Source organism: Macaca thibetana, chromosome 10 (assembly GCF_024542745.1).
Source record: "Macaca thibetana thibetana isolate TM-01 chromosome 10, ASM2454274v1, whole genome shotgun sequence".
In the NCBI taxonomy this organism is placed as follows: domain Eukaryota; kingdom Metazoa; phylum Chordata; class Mammalia; order Primates; family Cercopithecidae; genus Macaca; species Macaca thibetana.
Window position 1 is genome coordinate 28,390,864 of NC_065587.1, and position 27,182 is coordinate 28,418,045.

The following is a 27,182-nucleotide window of genomic DNA, read 5'->3' on the forward strand; positions in this document are numbered from 1 at the left end:
GGCCTAATGTTTAAGTCTTTGATCCATTTTGGGTTGATTTTGGGGCATGGTGTAAGATAAGAGTCTAATTTTATTTTCTGCATATGAATAGCCACTTTCCCCAGAACCATTTATTGAATAGACTGTTCTTTCCCCTTGGCATGTTCTTTGTGCCTTTGTCAAAAGTCAGTGCCTGGCCAACATGGTGAAACCCCATCTCTACTAAAACTACAAAAAATTAGCCGGGTGTGGTGGCAGGCACCTGTAATCTCAGCTACTTGGGAGGCTGAGGCAGGAGAATCACATGAACCCAGGAGGCAGAGGTTGTAGTGAGCCGAGATCACTCCACTGCACTCCAGCCTGGGCAACATTCCTCCTGTTTCTGGAATATATATTCTTGAGGGTATTCCCGTCTGTGGGTAGTTGCCAGTTAGATTTCTGTGGTGGGGAAGTGGAGCTCGAGTATTCTTTTCCTTTTTCTTTTTTGAAACAGCATCTCACTGTATCACTCAGACTACAGTGCAGTGGCATTAACATGGCTTCGCTGCAGCCTTGATCTCTTGAGCTCAAGTGATCCTCCCACCTCAGTCTCCTGAGGAACTAGGGCTACAGGCATGCATCACCATGCTCGGCTAATTTTTAATTTTTTTGTAGAGACGGGGTCTTGCTATGTTGTCTAGGTTGGTCTTGAACTCCTGGACACAAACAGTCCTCCTGCCTTGGCCTCCCAAAGTGCTGGGATTACAGGCGTGAGCCACTGCACCTGGCCTGTTTCTTTTGTTTAGTATTTTTGTTTACTTTGTTTTATGAGCTGCTATTTCAACTACAATTTTAATATTTTTAGCAATTTTTTGGACATGCAGAAATTTCTTACTAATCAAATATATTTTTGCATTTTGTTTTTTAGATTTCCTTTTTTAGGAGTGTTTCCAACCATAAACTGCCAAACAGAAACACACACATACACATACACATACACACACACACACACACAGGTTATGAATAGGCAACTAATTGAAATAGAAAAAAAATGATTAAAGCACCTATGGGATTTTTCACCAGCCAAATTAGCATTTTTATTAAAAAAAATCTTTTCATGTTATTTAGCCTACATAGGAAGAGGCTTACTTATGTAGCTGATAAGAGTGTGAGCTGATCAACTTTTTGGAAAGTAATATGCCAGTATAATTAAAATTATAATTAAAATGTATCATAGGTCAGTTATACCACTTTGAGAATCTTATACTATAGAAAAGAAGAAATATAAACAAAAACATCAGTGGGATCCACGTATATTGATGATTATTGAAAAGTCATTAGTGATGGGAATTTTTAAAAACAACCTTAATATCCATCTAATAGGGAAGAGTTAAAAAAATCAGAACTTATCTATAATGCGCATTACTACACAGAAATTCAAATGATACATTTGATCTACATTAGTTGGAATTAGCGATGTCCATGTACTATAATGGGAGAAAGTAAATTACTAAATAGTAGAAGATTTGAGCACGTTCTTTAAACAAATCAATAAAGCCCTAAAAGGATTTACTATTGGGAGCAAGTCACAAAATTCAGAAATAGTAGGGAAAATATTCAACAATTTGGCCATGTAAAAATGAAAGTTTCCTCAAAACAAAGACAATATAAACAAAAGTAATGACACAGACCTTAAGAAACAAACTTGCTAATTATGTGGAATTAATAAATGTGCAGAATACATAGAGTATCATTACATGAATTAGAAAACTAATAAAACATATCATGAAATTCTCAGCGAGAAATACAAATGGCCAGTAAACATGTGCAAAAATGCACAATCTCTCTAATAAGTGGAGAAATCCAAATTAAATGTGGAAATATTTCTTAATCATAAAATTGACCAAGATTAGCATTGGTCATTTCCTCTGTAATTAAAGGTGTGTGGAAATGGGAACTCTCATGTACTGATGGTAGGAGTATAATATCATTACAGTTTTTTGAAACAGATTTTTAATTTTGTATCAAAATATGGCCAGGCACAGTGCCTCACACCTGTAATTCCAGCACTTTGGGAGGCCGAGGCAGGCAGATTACGAGGTCAGGAGATCGAGACCATCCTGGCCAACACGGTAAAACCCCGTGCTATTTGTAAAAATACAAAAAAAAAAAAAAAAAATTGCCAGGTGTGGTGGTGGGCACCTGTAATCCCAGCTACTTAAGGAGGCTGAAGCGGGAGAATGGTGTGAACCTGGGAGGCCGAGCTTGCAGTGAGCCAAGATTACACCACTGCACTCCAGCCTGGGCGACAGAGCACGACTCCGTCTCAACAAAATAAAAAATAAAAAAATAAAGATTCATACTTTGCCTCAGTATTTTATTTTTAGAAATCAATCATAAAAGAAAAAACACACTTAAGTACCAAAAAGATGAATATACAGGTATACCCAGGATAGTGTAGGTAACAGTAACAAATAACTGAATCCAACAAAAAATTCCACAGTGAAAAAGTGACCAAATTATGGTAAAATAACCTGTTGATTAATTATGCAACTATAAGTAAGAGTGAGAGAGACCTACATGTACTGATAAGCAATGATCACCAAATTCTATTTTATATGGAAAAACCAGTCAGGAAACAACACACAAAGCAGGATTATGTAAAAACATGGGCATGTCTATCTGTGTGTAAGTGGATGTGGATGACTGAGTGGGCTGGGTGCTGGCGGTGATACAGTTCATTCTACAGACCTAAGCAGTATTTGAATTGTTATAACAATAGCATATGTGTTTCTTATGTGATTTACTAGAAACAATTTAATTTCTCAAGTTGTAAAAAGGTGTATTTTAAACCTGTATAAAGGTACATGGAGAATGTTATCGTCATTCCGAATAACAAAATAAAACAGCAATATAAAGACACAAATAGATAATAGTATAGTACAATTATTAAATATGACAATATTCAAGATGATATTAAAATTATATATATCTACATCTATATGCATGTAAGGATGTCAATAAATGATATTGTCTAAAATTCAATTGTGGTAATTTTTGCAGACCTCTGTGAATATATTAGAAACCACTGAATTGTGTGTACACTGTGTGGGGGTGAAATTTATGGTATTTGAATTATATCTCAAAGTTCTGTTAAAAATGAATGGCTTGATATTCTAGCGCTAAGGGATGGTTTTATTTAAAACATAAACTAATAGTTTCCAGTAGATTCCCTTAAAAATAATACAGCATGGATTTCCAGATCACACCCACTCCCACCTTTTTAGAATTTTTGACTATTTTCCAAAGTCTTGAATTCAATGAGGTGCAGGTGGAAGAAAGCGTTTACAAAGTCAGTGGGTTACAGGAGAGCTGGTGTGGGGTGTGGCAGAGTGGGGAAGAGAGGCCCCTTTCAAATGGAAGCCTCTGGAACCCGCAGAAAGCAAGTGTAAGGTGGGGCAATCTTCTGGAAGCCAGAGAAAAGCTTTACACCCAACACTCTCATTCACAAACACAGACAGGGGCATCTCAGTGTTTCCTTAAATCCATTATTTCTATATTGACACAAGGAAATAATTAAAAGGGGGTAATTCTGATTTAGTTTATTTCATTAAATTATCAACAAACAACTTATGAAACTAAAACTACAAAACTATAAAAGTGGAACTCAATACAATTACTAGGCTTAATAATCTGTATCTGGGACTCAGATACAGATCTGGCAAAACAGCTGCAGATGAACTCCTCAGCCATGGATGATGCCTCCAGACATGGATGAAATCCCAGCCGTGGATAATGCCCCCAGCCAGAAATGATGCCTCAGCTGCGGATATAGCTTCCAGCTGTAGATGAAGATGCCAGATGTGAATGAAGTCTCCAGTCATAAATGAAGTCCCCAGCCATAAATGAAGTCCCAGCTGTGATAAAGTCCCCAGTCATGGATGATCTTAAGACCAAACAAAAAAATTATTAAGTATAAAAAGAAAAATTGTCTGCCAATCTTATTCAAGAGCACTGGCATAAACTCCCCAGAGGAGGAGAAGGCAATTACCACGCCTCCAATAGGAAGAATCAATACAAACAAAACAGTATGCAGCCCAAAACAGCATATCCTGACGTGCTTAACCTTATACCCAATATTTAAAAATATCCAGAACACACAGGGCCATGGGAGTGGCTGTTGGAGAAATTTTCATGAAGGAAAAAATATTACAACTAAGTTTTAAAATGCTAGTTTTGTTTGTTTTGTCTTAGAGAGGAGGTAAAAGTGGGAGTAAAAATATGGAGTTTAGTGTAAGGTGGGAAAAGCAAAGGAACCCCGCATGGATGGGCTGAAGGGTGTGATGGGAGAACAGTGAGAAGTACATTTGGGGAAGCAATTGGAAATAGAGGCTAAGCTTAATCATAATCAAAAGGGATTTGTTGAAGAATTAATGTGTGACTAGGAACAGGGAGGTATGGGCTTGTCAGCTCGACAGTGGGCACTCAGTTCCACTAACAAATGATGCCCTTGTGGACAGACAGAGTGATGGGCAGGCAGATGAATGCGTGGGCTCTACGTGAAACAGGTCCACTTGGTTGTTAATGAGATACTGTTTTAAAGTTCCATTTTGCCATACTTCGAATAGCTTTTCATTAGCTAAATTTAGCCGCATGTAAAATCACTAAGGCAGACTTCCAGAGTTCCCACATGAAAATCAAATGTCAACCAGCTGTGACGCACTTCAACATGATCATTGGAAGTCAGACATTGAGCTCTTTTTTGATATTTAAAGCCTGCATAATATTCGCTGTATATTATTCAGTGTATGACTATTTCCTTCGTGATGGAAATTTGGTTTGTCCCAACTTTCTATTCTATCAAAACACTGCTACACAGAAAATCCCCATGCACATATTTCTCCTAATTGTGGAAATATTTTACGTAAAACACTCCAGACATGGGATGAAATTCCCAGGTTATTGGAATTTTAAAATAGGTACTCCGAAATTGCCCTCTTACAAATTATATGAATTATTCATAAGCTTCCAAGTGTTACAGTGTTGCCCATTTTGAGAAATCTGTGCTAAAAGGACCCAACAATGCTGATGACAGTGATCAGGATGGTAAGGAGGCCGGGAAGACAACAGAGTGATTTAGATCTTAGACAGATCACTGTCGGTGTCTCCACTGGTCCAGCTCTTGCATTTGTTCTCGTGCTATCTTTTCCCTTTCACCAAATAAAATAGCTCCTTGACATCACATTGTGACAGTCCCCATGGTTTGCCGCTGTTACTGCGGGACTGAATGAAGGAGGGCGAATGAAGAAATGAAAACCAAGGAAAAAAGAAACTGTTTAAAGAAGGGGTCAGGGAAGAAGAAGAGGGCTCCCAGCTTCTAGTGGGCAAGGGCGGCTGCCCTCAGCTTCTACAGCCCTTCGTATTTATTGAGTAGAAAGAGTAGGGAGCAGGAGGCAATGATTAGTCAGCTTCTCAATTGTTCACAGGTTCACATTATTGCTAACAGGCTTCAGATGTGCCTAATCTCAAGAAATGCTGCACCTGGGGCGTGACTGCTCTCAGCATTCCCTCTGGGTGGCAGACGCAGTTTGTCAGTTTGCCAACATTCTGTATTCATAAGAACAGTTTGCTATTTACTCATATAGCCTCCAGTGGTACACTGAGTTGATCACGACCCTCACTCTTTTCAGTGTGCAACATCACATGAATCCATGCTATGCTTAATGAGTACTGGTTAGTAAAATGCCTATGACTAGTAATGTTCATCTATGCAATTAAATATTAATTCATAAAACACTTCAAATGTAAGCAATTAATTAGTGAATGAAAAGTACATAATACATCAATTAGAAACAAACCCTATTGGCCGGGTGCAGTGGCTCACGCCTATAATCCCAGCACTTTGGGAGGCCGAGGCAGGTGGATCACAAGGTCAGGAGATTGAGACCATCCTGGCTAATATGATGAAACCCCGTCTCTACTAAAAAATACAAAAAATTAGCCAGGCGTGGTCGTGGGCACCTGTAGCCTCAGCTACTTGGGAGGCTGAGGCAGGAGAATGGAGTGAACCCGGGAGGCAGAACTTGCAGTAAGCTGAGATCACACCACTGCACTCCAGCCTGGGTGACAGAGCAAGACTCTGGCTCAAAAAAAAAAAAAAAAAAAAAAAAAAAAAAAAAGAGAAAAAAACTCTATTAAAATGACATTATTTGTGTGATAAAAGAGACTGCCACTTTTGTATTTTTTCTACAAGGTTAAAGAAAACTAAGTCAGCTTATACAAGTGAATTTTAAAAGCCTTTAGGTTGGGTGTGGTGGCTCTTGCCTGTAATCCCAGCACTTTGGGAGGCTGAGGCAGGCAGATCACCTGAGGTAGGAGTTCGAGACCAGCCTGACCAACATGGTGAAGCCTTGTTTCTACTAAAAATACAAAAAATTAGCCAGGCATGGGTGGTGAGCACATATAATCCCAGCTAGTTGTGAGGTTGAGGGAGAATCACTGGTGGAGATGCGGTTGCACTGCAGCTTGGTCAGCAACAGCGAAACTCCATCATAAATAAATAAATAAATAAATAAATAAATAAATAAATAAATAAAGAGCCTTTAACACGGAATGCTGAGTAAATTGGCCAAAAATGCTAACCTATGCATTTCAATACTATAGGATTCATGTTGGTGGAAATAACCAGATTAAATACTTCTGGTATTTCACCTTCCCAACCCACACGAGCCAATGTTTTTTTTCCTGTGAACAACAAAAACAGTAGAATTTACTTGTATGTCCATAAGAGGTTATCACTTCTGTGTGTTCCCCTGAAACAGGTGGTGGCTGGGTGAGAAGGGGCACAGCACTAGGGCAGGAGATGGGGGCTCCAGTATCATGGGCGAGTTTCCTAAACTTCTGCAACTTTCAGCCCCTAAAAGGGGTGAGCCACAGGAAGTTTTAGCACAATGCCCAGAACAAAGCAAGGATTTGACACCTGGCACCCCTCCACATTGTTCTGTCATCAGTTACCACGTCCTGCACCTCCAAGCCCACTGGGCTCTGGCTGTTTCCATCACATAGAGAATGACCCGGAGCCTGGCCTCCAGCCACCCTCCTGGCCTTGCTGCTTCTCACTCTGCCACTGGCTCCTCACGGACCAGCCTGGGTGTCCTCAGACATACCACACACTTCACTGTGGGAGTCACACAGCCCTCACGACTCCTTCCCCAGGGAAGACACGGGGCTTTCCTCCTCAGGAGGACTCTGCGAGCACCTGGATGAAGGGCCCTCCCATCCCTCATCCTCCCTTAATTTTTGTTGCAGCTCTCCTTCCTTCCACTCAGTATGGCACACACTGATTGATCATCTTCCCCATAAAGACAGGAACAGCACGAGCAGTAGAGAGTAGATATCCAATGATAGAAAAAAATCGTCAATGATTTATCATTTCCATTTATCATCAATTAAGAAACCGTATGCTGAAGGTCATGTACCTCCTATGGGACTGCTGCATCCTCAGCCTCCTGAATTTCAGCCCAGCACCTTCCTCCCCAGCACAGCAACAGGTCAGCCCTGACCATTCCTCTCTTATTGCCTTTGTGCAAACCAGGACCAGGACCAGGACCAGGACCAGGTGAGGCCTTGGTATTGTCCCTCCCCAACAATCTGCGAAACAATCCTTGACGTCACCAACAAAGCACAGCCTTATGAATTGGTGGTCAGTCCCTCCGAACACCTCTATCACTGTAAAGCTGGCAGCGCCCCTCCACGGTTGGCCTTCCCAGGCACTGCACCTCTAGGTAACGGAGCATGTCCTTACCATGAGGCCTGGGTGCCCAGTCTATCCTGTCCAATGAGCGAGCTGTGGAGAAGGGGGGATTCCAGGTTAAGGGGAGACTAGCAGGGCTCCTGCTTTTATGCTGCCCTGTTGGGAAGGCTGTTAAAGAAACAGAAAGTGCTAAGCAGTGAAGATAGAACATGTTTTCATTACTTAAACCAATACATTCCACAGATGGAATAATAAGAAATGCTACATGCAAGCTAACTGAATCCAACAACATATCAAAAAGATAATCCACCATGATCAAATGGGTTTCATACCAGGGATGCAGGGATGGTTTAACATATGCAAGTCAATCAATGTGATACATCACATAAATAAAATTAAAAACAAAAATCATATGATAATCTGAATAGATGCAGAAAAAGCATTTGACAAAAGCCACATTTCTTCATGATTAAAACCCTTCAGCAAAATCAGCACAGAAGGGACATACCTTAAGGTAATAAAAGCCATCTATGACAAACCCACAGCCAACATTATCCTGAATGGGGCAAGTTGAAAGCGTCCCCCCCTGAGGACTGGAACAAGACAAAGATGCCACGTTCACCACTTCACTCAACACAGTGCTGTTCACTACAGCATTGGTCATAAGAGCAAGACTGGAAACAGAACAAATGGATACCCAGAGGGCGGTGCTTAAGTAATTTTGGGAAGAGTCATAGGGTGCAGTACTTTATAGCTCTGAAACACTACAATGGATTTACAGTTGAAATGTGGAATGATAACTAAGGTGCATTGCCCAGTGGCATATGCAGAGGTGCAGAGACTTTGTATAAACACGATCACGCATCAGCATGCATGCCAGGTACATGTTTCTATTTGCACGTAGATTGTAGGGATGATATGCGAACAAAAATGTTGACTTGGTGTTTGGAAGTTCAGAGTGGAAGGGAAACTTCCTTGCTAACCTTTTATGATATTTAGAGTAATTTCTAACCATGAATACGTAATACATTTAGAAACCTTAGCTAATAGGAAAAGCCTCTGTTCCTGGCCTCCTGCTGGCACACATCAGGTGAACATGGGGCTGTCATGCTAATGTGTGCAAACTCAGAAAACTCCAAGAATGGGAGTCTGTGTTTTTCATCATACAAATAATTGTTAATAGAAATAGTATAATGGTTATTGCTCATGGATATACCATGCATATTCTATTAGATAATAATAAATTCTGACATTTGAACTATATTTACACATGGACATTGAAATGTATGGATGAAATATTGTGGCTTATACGGGCAATGGCTTTATTGGCATTTTACAAACTGATTCCTCATGGCATGGGTCCGTGTGATATTAAGTAGCCTGTTATGTTTGGGAAAGGCAGTGATGACCACAAGAATGACTTCGACTACTAAAGTACCATGGAGATTTCAACAATGTTTGGTTTCATATTTACACATTTCATTGTGCTCCCAGGTTTTTTCTCACTCTAATAGCTGTCACCCATATCATGCGGGTCCCGTTAATACAGACACCTCCGAATGCACCCTCTTCCGTTATATGCAGCCAATTGCTGGTTACCTTGGGCCTACAACACGGGGAAGGCAGGGGCTGCTTGCCACCTCCTCATCTACAGTAAGAGTCAATGAGCAGTTAAGTAGACACTGAAAACCATTTATCCTGCTGGAGTGAGAAATAAATGGTTTCTTTCAACAGGGTGATAAAATGCATCTTTTCCAACTTATTTATATGACTCAAGGCCCATCTCAATTCCAGATGCAAATTCTCACAAAGGTGTATAATTCCTGATTCTCACAAAGGTGTGTAATGTCGTCCATGGCCCAGCGCAGAGGAACACGGGTGTTGCCGTCAGACTGCCAGGGTCCGATCCCGCCTCCTCACTCACCCCGGGAGCTCCCTTTAAGCCAGGAGTCAACAGCGAGATGGAAACGTGAGTGCTTTTTAAAGTCCTAAAAGTTCAGAGGATGACCGTGAATTTCTCCTGCACCCCTGGGCACACACCAGGAGAACTGTGTCTCCAGGTTCAAGTAAGTGCCTGTGAGGGAGTTGTGTCCCTCAGATTCTATTCGCCACAGGTGCCACTTGATGCAACCCCAAACCTCTTCTGCACAATCCCAAGCAGTGCTGACCAGTCCAACCCAAAGGCTGTGATGTTTGGCAGAGGCAGAGGCAGAAGAGAAAAGGCCAGGTGTTCTGGGAAAGATGATCTTTAAATCACACAGCACCCTCCCAGCCCACAGAGACAGTTCTTACATTATGGCAAGAAACCTGGAAAACACCAAATCCAGTTTGACACATATTTCCTTTTTCTTTTTGATTTCATGCCCCCTCCCTCAACCTCCCAAGCAGCATGGATACCCCGAAGGCCCTGGGAACTCTCTCCCATTGGATCTAACATGGAAAGTAGTTACCTACCTACAAATCCTCATCATCGGATATGCTCTCCAAAAACAGATCTTTAAAACAAACATCAGGATAAGTCATTAGAGAGAGGCCCACCCACTCCTCTGACCCCAGCTGAAGCCCCGGTGCTTCACACAGGATCCCCTGGTGTTTCCTCTGGGCTCACAGATATCCCTCCAGCCTCTCTGAACATTGTTTTATACTTGCAAAATCATTTGCTCTCATCAGAGCAATGATTTGGGAATCCTCCTTCCCAAAAGGAGCCCAGAATCAGGTTTCTATACCCTACAGACAGCGTTTTTCCCTCAGGAAGTGAGTTATTTCAGGGTACGTACCGTTTTCCAATATAAATGGCTCCTGCAATTATAGAAAAGAAAACATTAGGAGGGTGAAATGATGCCATGCACGTCACATAGCTCTGATATTCTCTCAACAACTTGGGAAAATTAGAAAGGGTATAGTGATTGAGTCAAAGGTCAAAGTCCCCCAAAACTAGCACGGAGGACACCTATGGAAAAGACAAGACCTTTTCCCACAGAATTTATCTTTAAAGTGTATTTAGATTGGCAGTTTCACAACTCTTAATCCACGGGGGAAACGTGCTGTGGAGGGAAACACCTCTGCATTGCGGTGGATCGTGGATGCCGCCATCTACCACGCCCCCGTGTGCCCGGCATGGGTTGGTGAGAGGCTGCCAATCAATAGCACCACACCAAGGGAATTGCAGATGTCATAAATAATGCACACTGGCAGATGTTCATGTCTACATCTGATTGGAAAGAAGTCAGGAAAGTAACATTTCTGTTCAAGACAAAAAAAAGTGTCTTACCTTGGCAGCGTCTTCTTTTTCAGAGGTGTGTTGTTCAGTGTCCTCATTAGTTATGTTGTAAACAATGTCCTCATTAGCGATGTTTTCTGCAGTGTCCTCCTTCCAGATGTCCTCAGCATTCTCATTCGCGATGTTACGTACAGCAGCTTCATTACAGATGTCTCCAGCGTCATTCAAGATGTCAGGTCCAGCAGCCTCATTACAGATGTCCACAGTGTCCTCGTTACAGATGTCTACGGCGTCCTCATCGCAGATGTCATATACAGTGTCTTCGTCAGAGATGTCCTGTATAGGGTCCCCACAGGGGGCTAGGAGAACAGAGAGTAAAGGTCAGTGCCCTGGTGGTGGAGACTGTGAATCACCCAGGGAGCTTGCTTGGTGTGGTGCATGGAGGTGGCTGATCACAGCATGGGCCGAGCTGATGCTGGGCCATCCTCCCAGGTGGACCTGCGCTAGAGAAGCTAAGGGACATGACTCAGAACGCTTTCTGCAGTGGGAATCAGCTTCCAGGTTCAGATATGCTTTATCCAGTGAAGTGGGGAAATATAAAAAAATAGAAATTGACAAATTCCTGAAAAGCCCTCCATGAGTGCAAGTGTGATTTTTTTTGTTAACCACTTTACATTCAGCATGCATTCACACATACTAAATATTTTTACAAGAAATCAGAAATCTTAATTTTTGTCAGTTATGTTAAATCTAACTTAGCTGTCAACATATTCTATCTCATTTACTCTGTGGTCGCCAGAAAATCTAACACATAGTAAGTAAACCAAAATATTTATTAAACGAAAACACAGAGCAGGGGCAGGGGGGAAGCTAGGCAGACCGGGTTGCACCTGATTACCTGGATGATAATAAACTGCACAAAACCTCGGTCAGATTAATATTGAAACTGCCTTTTGCTTCGGCTCTTTTTCCTTGCAGAAGAAGGATGACCAATAAGATGAACAGGAAAGAAATGAGAAACAGAGGTCTTTGCTTAGGAGCTAAAGGCCACCTTCTGTAACACAAAATAGTCTACAAGTGGCCTTGAACTCTGCCGTGATTCAGTGACAGAGTTCCCTCATGTCGTCTACCCACGTTGAAGTCCAGCGACACTGCGACTGTCTTCTTTACAACTTGCAAGACATGCTGCTTCTGCATTTGCCTGTTGTATGAGATTTACACTTGTTTTAAAGCCACGTTTTGTTTCAGTTGGGCTGGTGGCCATACACTGCACTAGCCAGTCAATAGTGACATGGCTCCTCATGGAGGCAGCTTGGCTTGAGGCTGAGGGTCTTTAACCCACATGCACAAGAGAGTTGCCACAAGGGGACGGAAGCCAGGCTAATAACCAACTGCTGTACAGAGTTCCCATCTGTCCCTCCTCACCATTTTCAGCTGGCAGGATTTCAGCATTTTAGGGCTTGGGAAGATAATATTACTAAATCTACTAAAATACATCACCCATCCTTATAGGCTTTGGCCAGTTGCTGAGCAAATTAACTTCACAACTGAAGTGGGCCACATTGGCCTGCATGGTCCCCCGCTTCTCTTAGAATCTGTGAGTGTGGGGCCTACTGGAGGGTGGGAGGTGGGAGGAGGGGGAGGATCAGGAAAAATAGCTGATATTAGGCTTAATATATGGGTGATGAAATAATCTGTACAACAAACTCTTGACACATGTATATGTATGTAGCAAACCTGAACATCCTGCACATGTACCCCTGAACTTTAAATAAAAGTTTAAAAAAAAAAAAGTCTGTGAGCTGACCCAAACCCCCGGGGATCTTTGTGCTTTTGACACACTGATAACTACACCGGTCCGTGGGGAGATGCGCCTATAACTGCCCTGGGTCGTGTGACCACGGAGGCCACTTTATGGTGATGGGCAGTGTCTGGGACCTCTTAGGCTCAGTGCTTTAGTGCTTATACATGAATGCTGGACTCCCTGTGTGGTGGCGAACACCCCATGACTAAGTGCATGTCAGCATCAGCACTGGCCCACACTCCTGGGTTCGTGTTTTCACTTTTTCATTCAGGAACTCGGGAGCTGGGGCCACCCCCTTGGCCCTTCAGGTTCTCCACCTGAGCAGTGGGGATAAGAAGCCAGACCCAGGGATGGCTCTGGTGAGGGTGGAGGAGTCACTGTACAGAGAGAGTAGAGGGGGATGGATTTTATTGTTGGAAGTGGACACTGGTGATTGAGTTGTATAAATGGGAAATCTCTCCTGAGAAAACACAAGCCTCACCTGTACAAACACACGCACACTCACACACACACACACACACACTCACACACACACTCACACACACACACACACACACACACACACACACTCTCACACACACACACACACACTCTCACACACACACTCACATTCACACACACACTCACACACTCACACACACACACACACACACACCCCCCACATGATGCAGCCTCACACAAGACACCACCAATCCTCAAGCACCCAACTCAGTACCACCCAAAAAGGAGCACAGCTGCTTCCTCAAAAATTGGCCATAATTTTTTCCCTGGGGAACTCGGGTTTTTTTTACAAACACTTCCACTCTGCTTATTCCTATCACAGTCCCAGGCTCAGGGTGGCTCTTCACATTGAAACCTGCAAGGATGCCACACCTTTCTTTGCATTCAGATTGCTTTCTTTGCAAGTAATTCCAGAATACTTACTAGAGTCACACCTCAGAGGGACCACCTGCACCACCTGCAATACAGAAACAAAGCTTTATGAGGGGTACGTCGTGTTGTGGATTGTTTGTACAAGGCTCTGTTTCTCTCAGTGAATACTGAAAACAAGATCAGAAAGTGTGGTCAACTTCAAGACCCCCCAAACAAGGGTAGGATACACACTAGAAAAGATATCAGCTTCTGGATGTTGGATCTCTCAGGTCCACGTAGCTTGGCAAGTGCAAAATACTGAATCCAAGGAGAAGACATTGCTTCCAAGGACAAGGACCCCAAGGATACAGTCTACAACCTGAAGCTGTCACAGGTATATGCCATTTTGGATTATATATCAGTTGCTAAGAGTCGCTTCTTCCACCCCCTCAGAAAACTGCATTTAATACCTGTAATGTACACTGTCATTTTTTCACACGTAAAGTCAATTGAAAAAGAAAGACGCCAAGAAAGAAGCATTTCTGTTTCAGGGAAAGCAACGCAACCTTACCCTCGCGTTGACCAGCCTCTCTCCATCTCCTCTGTCCTTGTGAGTTGGAGACTCCTCAAGGGCTAGAAGGACACAGAGCAACAGTTAGTCACAGATGCTTTTGTTCATGAGTTATTCAGGGAGCTCTGCTTAATGTGGACAACAGGACAGTGTGTGCAGATGTGTTTCATTAAAAGCACAGCTTGAGCTGCTGCTAGAAAATCTTCCCTCATGGAAAGACAGGCAAGAACAAGGAACTGAGGAGCGAGAAACAGAGTCCCTGGCATTTTGCTGATGGCAACTTAAGGCAACGGGAATGAGTCAGTCTACAAATGGTACTGAAGCACACGCTATAATCGGATGAGAGTCCCACTGCTCACACCGTGAGGTTTGAAACCCAGCTAAATGGCTTTCTAAACCCTGTAAAACAATATTAGCTTGTAGGATTGATGTCTCCCTTTGTGTAGAACTTTAGATTCACAAACTTCATCAATTTGTATGAAATCCTCAGCAATTGGCCGGGCGCGGTGGCTCACGCCTGTAATCCCAGCACTTTGGGAGGCCGAGACGGGCGGATCACGAGGTCAGGAGATCGAGACCATCCTGGCTAACACGGTGAAACCCCGTCTCTACTAAAAAATACAAAAAACTAGCCGGGCGAGGTGGCGGGCGCCTGTAGTCCCAGCTACTTGGGAGGCTGAGGCAGGAGAATGGCGGGAACCCGGGAGGCGGAGCTTGCAGTGAGCTGAGATCCGGCCACCGCACTCCAGCCTGGGTGACAGAGCGAGACTCCGTCTCAAAAAAAAAAAAAAAAAAAAAAAAAAAAAAAAAAGAAATCCTCAGCAATTGACCCCAAACAGATAAGACTGAAACAATATTTTAGGAATAGTTGAAAGTATTATCACCACAAAACATAGGCGTAATCAAATGCTGAAAGTTACACGTAAGGCACGATGACAAATAAAGCAGCAAAAGACTGTTCACATGAGGGTCTCAGGCTGCAAAGACACCCACACTGGCTGAGGGGTCCTGGTTTTCATAAAGGGTGTGGCTCAGCCAGGCCACCAACAAGCAGTTAACAAACAGTAGTGTAGTAACACGACACTTTCCAAAGACCTTACTTGAGTAACATGGTGATCCTTACAAATTTCCAATCAGGATGGTGGCACAGTTCCTCCTGCTTTAGGACACAGAGCCTGCCTGAGGTCACAGGGGGTAGGTGCAGACTCTGAAGATGCACTTCGGTCAGAGACTCTGCTGAACTCTGTCTACTGAGGGCCTCTGTCCTGTCTGCTGACCACAGGCCAGAGGTGCAGGCTGCACTGGGGAGTGAGAATGTCACCTCTCAATGTTAGGAAAACTCCCTGCCAGAACTGAGAATGGCCCTTTCTAAGCAGAAAGCAAACTCAGACTAAAGGAAGAGGCCGACCACATCAGGCTGCCAGATTGCCGAACATTCACTCAGGGAGAGCCCACATCCTGGGCCATCTTGGATGGTGGCAAGATGAGATAGATCACCGCTTTCGCAACACACACCTGACAACAAAAAATCAACAGATGTAAAAGAGCCAGAAAAATCCCCAAATATTTGCAAATTAGCAATGCATTTTTAAATAACTCATGGATTAAAGTTTCAATAGAAAATTAAAAATACCTTTAACTACATTAAATGAAAATGTGACTTGATGAGATTTCTGGATGTAACAAAAGCAGTCCATAGAGGGGAATTCATAGCATTGGATGCAATATATTACAAATTACAAAATCTAAAATCAGTAATATCATGTTTCAATTAGGAAACTGTAGAAAATAAAGGAATGCAATGTAAAGCAAGTAGAAGTAATAAACAGCATCACAGAAGTCAATAAAATTAAAACACTGAAATCATCAGAAAATCATTAAAACCAAAAGTTGGTTATTTGAGATGCTAATTACAATGAATGAACTTCTACGCAGGCTAACCAAGAAAAAGAAGATAACACAAATGACCAATTTCAGAAATAATACAGGAGCCATCTCGACTGAACTGTTGGGCAGTAAAAGGATAATCAAGGAATATTATGAACAATTCTATGACCACAGTTCGATAACCTCAGTGAAATGTATCAAGTCCTTAAAAGACACTCTTCCTAAGGTCACACCAGAATCCTAGATAATTTTAATAAGCTTATGTCTATTAAATAGGTTGAATTCACATTAAGAGCATTCCAAAAAAGAAAGCACCAGACCCAGATGGTTTCTCTCATGAAATCTGCCAAATTCTTCAAGAGGTGAATAAAAAGACAAAAATCCGGCCGGGCGCGGTGGCTCAAGCCTGTAATCCCAGCACTTTGGGAGGCCGAGGCGGGCGGATCACAAGGTCAGGAGATCGAGACCACAGTGAAACCCCGTCTCTACTAAAAATACAAAAAAAAAAGCCGGGCGCGGTGGCGGGCGCCTGTAGTCCCAGCTACTCAGGAGGCTGAGGCAGGAGAGTGGCAGGAACCCGGGAGGCGGAGCTTGCAGTGAGCCGAGATCGCGCCACTGCACTCCAGCCTGGGCAACAGCGTGAGACTCCGTCTCAAAAAAAAAAAAAAAAAAAAAAAAAAAAAAAAAAAGACAAAAATCCATTTAATGCAATATTATTTGGTGATTTAATGTGCATTTTATGCCATTAAGGTATAAAAAAGACATGAAGGAAACTTAAATATACATCAATTTAGTGAAATAAATTCATCTGAAAAAGCTACATAATATATGATTCCAACTATATGACATTCTGGAATAGGCAAAACTGAAGCAATAGTAAAAATATCAATAGTTGCCAAGGTTTCTGGAGAAAGAAGACAGAGATTAATGAGTGAGAAGAGGGGATTTTTAGGGAGGTGAGCATATTCTTTATGAGAACATAATGGTGAACATAATTGTTATAAATATTTCAAACATCATATAAATGTGGAACAGAAAGAATGACATTATGCAAATGATAGACTTCAGATAACAATGTGTCAACATTTCTCATGATCTTAGCAAATGTACCATAGTAATGTAAGATGTTAATAATAGGTGAAATTAGGAAGTGAGGGTGAGGAGACAGAATAATATGGGAACTTTGTGTATTATATGCTCAATTTTTTTTTTTTTTTTGAGATGGAGTTTTGCTCTTGTTGCCCAGCGTGGAATGCAACGGCATGATCTTGGCTCACTGCAACCTCTACCTCCCGGGTTCAAGTGATTCTCCTGCTTCAGCCTCCTGAGTAGCTGAGATTACAGGCACCTGCTATCACACCTGGCTAATTTTTTTGTATTTTTAGTAGAGACGGGTTTTCACCATATTGGCCAGGCTGGTCTCCAACTCCCAACCTCAATTGAGCCGCCCGCCTTGGCCTCCTAAAGTGCTGGGATTATAAGCATGAGCCACCACACCTGGCCATATGCTCAATTTTTATGTCAATTGATTTATACTTACTTTATATTAATTTAAAAATAATAATATCGCACCATTCTTTCAGGAAGATCTATGCTAATGTTTAACAACCAGGTAAGTTCTAGACATTAGCTTGAAACATTGTCTATCATTAAACATGAACCAAAATTGACTTTTAAGTGGATATTTACTTTGTGGTTGTCGTAATATTTGCTGACTCTGCAAATCAGAATGCTGACACATTAGTTTCCTCTTACATATGGGACACTGAATACTCCCCACAATTGTGATTCTAGAATCAACTTATTTAATGAATTTCCACAGTACCTTCTACTGGGTATATTCCCTTCTTTACCCAGGAGCTACGAGGTCTCTGACCCTGAGAGGTGGATACGGCATATCTTCTTAAAATACCTATCAGAGAAGATGCTGGTTAATGCATTTACAATAGAGAGGACTGTTGACATCTTGCTGACAGAAGACCAGAGGGAAAATAGTGATAATCTAAGTTTAAACTTATGATCCTGTCCTTTACAGGCTTCCAAGCAGAGCCTGCTGAATCAAAGTTGGACTTCAGGAAGATCACGGAGTTCAGTGAGCACCCAACACCTCTATCAGACAGACTGTGGGCAGTGCCTTCACGGAGAGAATACAGCAGGACGACTGCGAGTGCAGGGCTGGTGCAGAGTGCGGGCCCGGATTCAAATTCCACTAAGTGATGTGGCCCTGGCAAGCTCATGTCGTCCCTCTGCCCTCAGTCCTCTGCACTGTCATAATGAAATTTTAGCAATACTTTTCAGGCCCTACTTCTTAATATCACAGTATAGGGCTAAAAAATCACTAAATACAGGAAAATCTTAAGAGAAGACTGGTACTTCAGTAGTGTTCTCTAAGTGTTTACTACATGCCAGGAGGAATAAGCTGGACACTTTTTTTTTTTTTTTTGAGACAGAGTCTCGCTCTGTCGCCCGTGCTGGAGTGCAGTGGCCGGATCTCAGCTCACTGCAAGCTCCGCCTCCCGGGTTCACGCCATTCTCCTGCCTCAGCCTCCCGAGTAGCTGGGACTACAGGCGCCCCCACCACCGCGCCCGGCTAAATTTTTTGTATTTTTTAGTAGAGACGGGTTTCACCGTGTTAACCAGATGGTCTCGATCTCCTGACCTAGTGATCCGCCCGTCTCGGCCTCCCAAAGTGCTGGGATTACAGGCTTGAGCCAGAGGCCAAGCTGGACACTTAGTAGTGGCTGAATATGGAGAGGGTGCTTGGATGGCTCTGGGGCAGTGGCGCATGGTTTCCTGTTTGGCTTTTCTGTGGGCCTGATGCCTTATGGCTTATGGAGAACGTCGGCCCTGCCGGGACAGCAGAGGAGGGGCTGTGGCTGAGATTTTACACTTGAGAGTGTTGGCATTCAGCGATGGTGATGAGCAGAACCCCAACTCCAGTGAGGAAGGATCTGAGATGGGAAATGTATTTGGTTCCCTAGAGACAGAGATTCCTGAACAACTGACGCCTCTACATCACGCCCTGTGCCAGAGACCCAAGAGACCCCCTCACTGTCTTTCTCCAGTCCTCCTAGCCCGAGGTGTGTGGGTGGACAAAGGTGATGCTCTGGAGGAGATGCGTGAGACAAAGAAAGGTCCTTAATGATAAAGAATTCTCGGCCGGGCGCTGGAGCCTGTAATCCCAGCTTTGGGAGGCCGAGGCGGGCGGATCACAAGGTGAGACCACAAACCCCGTCTCTACTAAAAATACAGGTCCTTACTCAGGAGGCTGAGGCAGGAGAATAAAGAGGCGGAGCTTGCAGTGAGCCGAGATCGCGCCACTGCACTCCAGCCTGGGCCTCTCTCAAAAAAAATCTTTCAGATTCTTTCAGATTCTTGACCCCCCCCAACTCAATATGACAGTTTATTTTAAAGGCTGTTATCTCTGTGGCCTTCTTCCCTTCTCCCTTCACCCTGCCAGCTGCCTGTCAGTGACTGTCTCCTCCAGTGACTACACTGAGGGACCAGGGTCTCCTTGCCTCCCAAGGCTGCTCAGACCTGACACTGCAAAATGCTTGTCAAAAGATGGGTCTGCAAAGAGTAACTTCCCTTTCACTGATCAAACCTGAATACGCAAGCTACTTTGAATTAACTGGAAAAGTGGCCATGTGGGCTGATGCTTTGGTGGTTTAATGAATTAAGTCTGCCACCTCCACTGCCTCCTTGACTATTGATCAGAGCCGCCTGCAATAAGGTCTGGCTGAGAATGGGCAGTGGCTGCGCCAGCTCTGGGTGCGTCTTCTCTGCTCATTCTTTCCACAGCCAAATTCAGTTTCTAATTTACACACTCCACATCCATCCCTAGACCTTGCTGTGACAGGGGACAGAGTCCTGTCTCTTCTTAGGGAGACCTCTCCATAACCACAGGACCCTCTCTGATGTTCGCCTCAAGCTCTGTTTTCCTCTGTCACCAAATGTCCCTTCCATTAACCCAAAGGCCCTGTCTCTTCTCCCAATCCTTTAAAAGTGATCTCAGAAAGCTACTGATTCTCTCCCCATGAACCCCAGCGAAAACCCCCATAAAATCTCGTTTTTCTTCCTTTCTGAGAAAAAGTCTGATGCTAGATTGCTAATGTTTGCTTTCAGGGTTTGACTTCTACCTTCAGAAAAGTGTTTCTGTCCTTCCCCTTTTCTGTAATGTCTGTTATTGCAGGAGTGCAATCACGATTCCCTGGAAATAATCAAGCAGTAAGGCTGTGTTTACTCTGTGTATTCTCTGGAAATGTGTTCACAAGATTGGTGCTATGTTTATTCTACTATTTGGTAGAAATAAAAGGAAGCCACATGGTCCTGATATTGCATTGTGAGTTTTAAAGATTCTTATATTTTAGTTGTCTTTGTCAAAACTCTAGATTTTTAAAATGTACATCTTGATGTTTTCTTCTAGATTCTATAAACATATGTATTACCCACATTATTTATTTCTCTGCATTCTTCTGTGACCCCCTGGCTTTCTCAGAGACATCCTAAATCCAGAAAAATGGAGACCTCATTTTCCTTTCTCAGAGCCTTCTATGTGACTTAGAGACTACCATGTCCCTGGCTTTAAGATTAACTCCATATCACAGAAAGACAACTTAGATCTTTCTTCCCAGAAGTCCAGTAGTCTTCAGTGGACCCCCCCCATTCTTATACAACGAGGTCATCCAGGTCTCAGGCAAAAGCCCCCAGTATTTTGTAAAATTTGAGCTATCACAACTTTACAAGCTTTTATGTTATTACAAAGCTTTGTCCTCTTTTAGTGAGGATTTTAGCAACAGTGACCTAGTTAACAAAAAATAGAAGGGGCTGGGCACAGTGGCTCACGCCTGTAATCCCAGCACTTTGGGAGGCCAAGGCGGGCAGATCACAAGGTCAGGAGATCAAGACCATCCTGGCTAACATGTTGAAACCCTGTCTCTGCTAAAAATACAAAAAATTAGCCAGGCGTTGTGGTGGGTGCCTGTAGTCCCAGCTACTGGGGAGGCTGAGGCAGGAGAATGGCATGAACCTGGGAGGGAAAGCTTGCAGTGAGCTGAGAGCACACCACTGCACTCCAGCCTGGGTGACAGAGCGAGACTCAGTCTCGAAAAAAATTTAAAAAAAGAAGGAACTACTGGAAGAAAGCATGGAAAGAACACACGAGGTAAAATTTGACCTAAAATGACCAGTCTCATTCACTAACCTCACCATAGTCTTATGGGTTCAATAGACCTGTCCAATCCTTTGCTCTGTTCCCTCCAACACCTTCCTAATTGTCCTCCACCACTCATGTAATAGAAACATTGCACAGGGGAGCTAATCACCTCTTTTATCCCCCACTTCAGGTTCACGTATAAGTTTATAGTAAAAGCCTTTTCAAATGACTGCTTTAACTGCTGCTACGGCATGTATCATCAGTTGAATGGAACCTCACATGTGACTTTAACCAAGCCTTTTTTGAGACACAAGATTCAATACGAGGGACAGTATTCTAATGTAGTACATCGTTTATTTTATGTTATGAAGATTATCAGTTATTGAAAATGTGTAAATAATGAAGCCCAGCCTTACTGCTCAATGCTGTGTGTGTGAATCCACTGAGCGTGCTGACCCCCATGCCTGCACCTACCTGCTAACACAGGGAGGGTCCATTCAGAAGGGAGGCACAGCTCCAGCACTGACACTCTCCCACCAGCTTCACAAGAGAGTTACCATAAGGACGACAGATACCCGGATAACAACCAAGTGATAATTTGAGTACTTAATGGTCATGATCCCTAAAGTGTGTAGCTCAGAGGGCTTGTGGGGAACTGTGGCCAAGACTCTAAAGCATCTCCCCAATTCTTACTGGACTTGAGCCTTGTCTTGAGGAGACCCAGCCATGACATGCAGGCACCACACTGTCCTAATTAATGCCTCCCTTAGTGTTTCAGAACCTGTGATTTGATCAGAAACACGGGCTTTCTATGTCGGTTTCACACTAAGGACTATGTGAAACCTGCAGGGAGATGCCGACATAGCTACCTGGATTCTGAGATCACTGAGGCTGTCTTATGTGAGGGATGGCGTTTGAGATCTCTGCAGGCTTGGGTAATTCCAGGCATAGAGGATGCTGGAGCTCCCTTGCATGGTGAATAGTGATCCCTTCACTGGCTGGTAAGTAGAGGCTGTAGTTCAGGCCTTCAACACTGGGACCATATGAGTAAACATCTTGGCTCCTCACTGCGTAGCAAGTGAGCCGGGGCACATTTATTTCTGTGGCTTAGTTTCTCCATCTGGCATGGGGGTTCAATAAACAAGCTAACAACATATGTCCATGAGGAGGTTTGAACTAATGTAAGTAAAGTATGTGATCTGATTTGTTAAATTGAGAAAAATGGCACTGAGAGTTGTGCTGGGCAAACACATTTTTTTCCTGGGGGAAACACACACAGACACACGTTCACAAGCGAATCATGCAGACTTGCACATAGACCACCCCCACCCCGCACTAATACACACTCCCACACAACCTAATCTGAACACGTTCCCAGGAACTATACATAGATATAAGGAGTTTGTCACCTGGAAAACCAGTTTCTCTTACTATACCCCACATCCTCATTCCCACCAGGTGTCTTGGATCATGGAGGCTCTCCAGGCAAAAGCCAGCAGTTAGGCTCCACATTTCCTAGAGAGTTTTTTTCTAACAGCCAGTGAGTGATTCCAGAATACGTACCATCAAGGGTGCTCAATGAAGACACCTGTAATTAGAGAAGGAAACACTCTGAGAATGAGGCCATGCTATGGATGGTTCGCACAGGTCTTCTGTTCACTTGGAAACTGAGTAATGAAGGTGGGAAAGAATGTCCAAGTCAAAAGCCTCAACTCTAGAGTAGAGTTCCCTTAAGAAAGCACAGGGGCTTTTCCTGAAGAATGCTTCTGTCTAGATAATTTTTGGGTGGCAATGACAGAATTCTTATCTAAAGTGGAAAACTTGTTCCTGAAGAAAATATCCCTTAACACACCCTGTACTGTCTGACACTGCCAACTGTGGTCGTCCTCTGGAATCAGGCGTCAGTTGGTAAGATACACCTCCTCCATTCCCAAGGAAATATTATCTAACATCTATAATGTACCGGTTAATTTTCCCATAGCTGATATCAACTGAAAAATAAAGGAACCAAGAAAACAACATTTACATCTTAGGCAAAGACAGGCTACTTTACCGTCGAAGTAGAGTAGAGCTCCCTTTTCACATGCTTTTTGGAAGGCTTCTTCGAGTCACCTAGGGGATGTGGAAGGACACAGCATGGCTGTCAGTTCATTGGTGGTGCTATTCATGAATGACTAAGGGACTAGAACTTAGGGGTGTGCCTGGTTAACAAGCATGGATTGAGCTTCTCCTGGACCATCCTCTTCATGGACCAAGGAAGGCAAAGAAAGAGCAGGAAGGAAATGAGAATGGAGCCCCTGGCTTTCCAGGTAATGGCAAATGAAAGCAACGTGAAATAATCAAACTCCAAATGAACAAATACTAAAATACATGCTAGGATTCAACCATAGTGTCCTGTCACTTCTTCAGACCCTTTAAAAACCCAGCAGGATGGCCACTACCTTCTTGACATCTACCAAGTCCCTTTCAACCTCCACAGACCCACGTACAGTGCTGCTGCTTCTATCATGGAGGGTATAGGGTTCTGCTCTTGTTTATGTGTGATTTTTTTTTTTTTTTTTTTTAACAGAGTCTCGCTCTGTCGCCCAGGCTGCCATATGTCTGTGGTGATGATTCGACGTAGGTAAAGTGTACAGTATAAGTGCTCATGAGGCTTAATTATCAGTGAAATGTCTTGTTTTAAATTTCACAGCTGATAAGCTTAATAAGCTTAATCAGAGGCTTATTCAAGCCCAGGATTCTGAACTCCCAAGTCATTGGTTCTATGAAATACACCTGCTTGGCCTAAAACCAACCACTTTATCATAATTCAGACCCAGTTTTGAAAGAAGCAGATGAAGTCAAAAGTGCTGTGTCTGCCTGAGCGCACACTCAGTGCCCTCCACACAAATGGCACCACTGTCTGTCACAATGGCCCAGTGGCCTGGCTGGCACAGACTGTGGCAAAGGGCAAGAGATCACTAATCCCATCACCATGGTGATAGGGCATCATAAACTTTCCAGGGTGAAGGCACAATCCACCTTGTGAGGTCCAGCTGCTGCCATGCAGACACTCGTGCTTTTACATGCACAGGAAGGTCACTGAAGATAAGTGTTTTACATCCATGGTCAACAGATGAGATGACCATGAAATGAACACCAGTGTATGGGTGGAGCAGCTTATTTGTTCAGTCTTCTGCACTAAAACCTGTGAAACGATATCATCTTGCCTTATTTACTAACACATACAAGCACCTCTAAACTTAGACAGTTTCCAAGTCACGGAACTGATGACCACTGAGCTCCTGACTGTAACTGACAATTCTATGATTTTGGATAACTCCCAAAGCATAAAAAATAAATGTTTTATTTAACACATAGATAATACACATTCTTATTTCTTTTTAAAAAAGTAATATGTGAATGGAAATTACATACTACAAATTTATTAAACTAAATACACATTTCACAAAAAAAGAAAAAACACATTAAAAACAAAGATAGGTACATTTTATTGTGTGAAAAGCTTCAAACCCATCTGTACTACTGTGGCTTTGCTCCAAACTTTTTGAAAGTAATGATTTCGTAGGTTCTTAATTAGGTTAAAAACTACATTAAAATAGACTTTGCCATATTCTCTCCAAGGGAATAACTTAATTTGGATGCGGGGGAACGTTGAAGGGTGCAGGATGTAAAAGGAAATTATATATATATTTTAGGCCGGGTGCGGTGGCTTAAGCCTATAATCCCAGCACTTTGGGAGGTCGAGGCGGGCGGATCACCAGGTCAGGAAATCGAGACCAACCTGGCTAACGTGGTGAAACCCTGTCTCTACTAAAAAAAATACAAAAACTTAGCCAGGCATGGTGGCGGGCGCCTGTAGTCCCAGCTACTCGGGAGGCTGAAGCAGGAGAATGGCGGGAACCCGGGAGGTGGAGCTTGCAGTGAGCCGAGATCATGCCACTGTGCTCCAGCCTGGGCGACAGAGGGAGGCTCTGTCTCAAAAAAAAAAAAAAAAAAATAAATAGATATTTTATATATATATATATAATATATAATATATATATTATATATTATATATATATATTTTAAATGTAGAAAAATTTCAAAGGTACCCTGCTTGATACAAGAATCAAATTTACAAATTGAGGAATAAAACATAACCATGAAACATATTTATAACTGCATATGGAAAATACAGAGGTTAATTTTTTAAATAACATAGTTTGAAAATATTAACTAGTAATTTGAAAAGACAGCATTTGACAGGCCAATATGAACATACCTCGAATGCAGGAACACAGGTTCCCCATAAGAAAAATCAAAATCAGGGAAAATTAAAGCAAAAAGGTTCAATCTGCTCTGACCTTCGAAAAACTCAGCACAGACAGTGGCACTTACGACCAAGGGCAAGAGATCCCTAATCCCATCACCATGGCGATAGGGCATCATAAACTTTCTGAAGGCACAATCCACCTTGTGAGGTCCAGCTGCTGCCATGCAGACACTTGTGCTTTTACATGCACAGGAAGGTCACTGAAGATAAGTGTTTTACATCCATGGTCAACAGATGAGATGACCATGAAATGAACACCAGTGTATGGGTGGAGCAGCTTATCTATTCAGTCTTCTGCACTAAACAATATCACCTTGCCTTATTTACTAACACATACAAGCACCTCTAAACTTAGACAGTTTCCAAGTCATGGTACTGATGAGCACTGAGCTCCTTGAGAGAGCTCTGGATGACGGATTGGTAGAACTAAGTCATAAAATCCATCCAAACAGCATTAACAAGTAAACAGGTTTTCAAAGCTCTCTACATGCAAACTTATACAATTATCCCTTTAATTTTTATCTTCATATATACATACATGATCTACTTGTTTCTCAGTATAAATAAAACTGTATGTTCTTAGTTAACAGTCTCTACCAATTCATTCTATTTATCTTTCTGAGTTGAAATACTGCATTTCATTGGGACACAGAAAAAAATATTTGACTAAGATTACTCTGGAAAGGTGAGTAGGTTGGGTGATTGACTGCAATGGACAGTTCTGTGATTTTGGATAACTCCCAAAGGACAAAATAAATGTGTGTTTTATTTCACATATAGACAATACACATTCCTACTACTTTTTAAAATTAATATGTGAATGGAAATGACTTACTACAAATTTATTAAATACACATTTCATAAAAAAAGAAGGAAAAACATGTTAAAAAGAAAAATAGGTACATTTTATTGTGTGAAAAGCCTCAAACCCATTCATACGACTGTGACTTTGTTCCAAACTTTTTGAAAGGGATGATTTCATAGGTTCTTAATTAAGTTAAAAACTACATTAAAATAGGTTTTTATTTTATATTCTCCCCACAGGAATAACTTAATTTGGGATGGGGAGCATTGAAGGGTGCAGGATGTAAAAGGAAATGACACATTTTTTTTAATGAAGAAAAAGTTCAAAGGTACCCTGCTTGATACAAGAATCAAATATATAAAGTGAGGAATAAAACATAACCACAAAACATACTTACAACTGCATATGACAAATACAAAGGATTTTTAAAGTAACATATTTTGAAAATATTTAGTAATTTGAAAAGACAGCATTTGACGGGCCAGTACGAATATACCTTGAATGCAGGAACACAGGTTCCCCATAGGAAAAATCAAAATCAGGAAAAATCAAAGCAAAAAGGTTCAATCTGCTCTGACCTTCGAAAAACTCAGCACAGACAGTGGCACTTAAGACCAAGGGCAAGAGATCCATAATCCCATCACCATGCTGATAGGGCATCATAAACCTTCCAGGGTGAAGGCACAATCCACCTTGTGAGGTCCAACTGCTGCCATGAAGACACCTGTGCTTTTACATGTACAGGAAGGTCATTGGCGGCTCAGTGTTTTATTTCAAAAACTGAATCCCAAGTCCACACATTATTATTCTGTGCTTCTTTTTTTTTTTTTTTGAGACGGAGTCTGGCTGTCACCCAGGCTGG

At 42.5% G+C, this 27,182-nt stretch overlaps 2 protein-coding genes across 4 annotated transcripts in view; both read right to left on the reverse strand.

The window, feature by feature from the left end:
- Positions 1-27,182, reverse strand: part of SPECC1L (sperm antigen with calponin homology and coiled-coil domains 1 like) — a 343,168-nt gene that overhangs the window by 250,770 nt on the left and 65,216 nt on the right. The gene's annotated exons all lie outside the window — the stretch shown is intronic.
- Positions 3,818-26,961, reverse strand: LOC126929713 (uncharacterized). Of its 3 annotated transcripts, none has more exons than XM_050746323.1 (10): positions 26,817-26,961; positions 23,254-23,312; positions 22,764-22,788; positions 17,871-17,957; positions 14,159-14,220; positions 13,660-13,693; positions 10,983-11,290; positions 10,489-10,510; positions 10,166-10,206; positions 3,818-3,904 (listed from the first exon to the last, which is right to left on the reverse strand). In XM_050746323.1, the coding sequence occupies exons 1-9, from the start codon at positions 26,842-26,844 to the stop codon at positions 10,166-10,168; spliced, it is 666 nt and encodes a 221-aa protein (XP_050602280.1). In that variant the 5' UTR covers positions 26,845-26,961; the 3' UTR covers positions 3,818-3,904. The 3 variants fall into 3 exon arrangements, with proteins under 3 accessions (XP_050602280.1, XP_050602281.1, XP_050602279.1); XM_050746324.1 differs by lacking the exon at positions 26,817-26,961 and adding an exon at positions 25,465-25,557 and having other exon boundaries at positions 13,660-13,684; XM_050746322.1 differs by lacking the exon at positions 26,817-26,961 and adding an exon at positions 25,465-25,557.

Coding starts and splice junctions, on each gene's coding strand:
- LOC126929713 (XM_050746323.1), bottom strand. CDS start 26,844: ATGGGGAACCTGTGTTCCTGCATTCAAG. Junction 10,511..10,982: donor AAAAAGAAGACGCTGCCAAG/GTAAGACACTTT, acceptor CTATAATTGCAG/GAGCCATTTATATTGGAAAA. Junction 10,207..10,488: donor GCCATTTATATTGGAAAACG/GTACGTACCCTG, acceptor TTTGTTTTAAAG/ATCTGTTTTTGGAGAGCATA.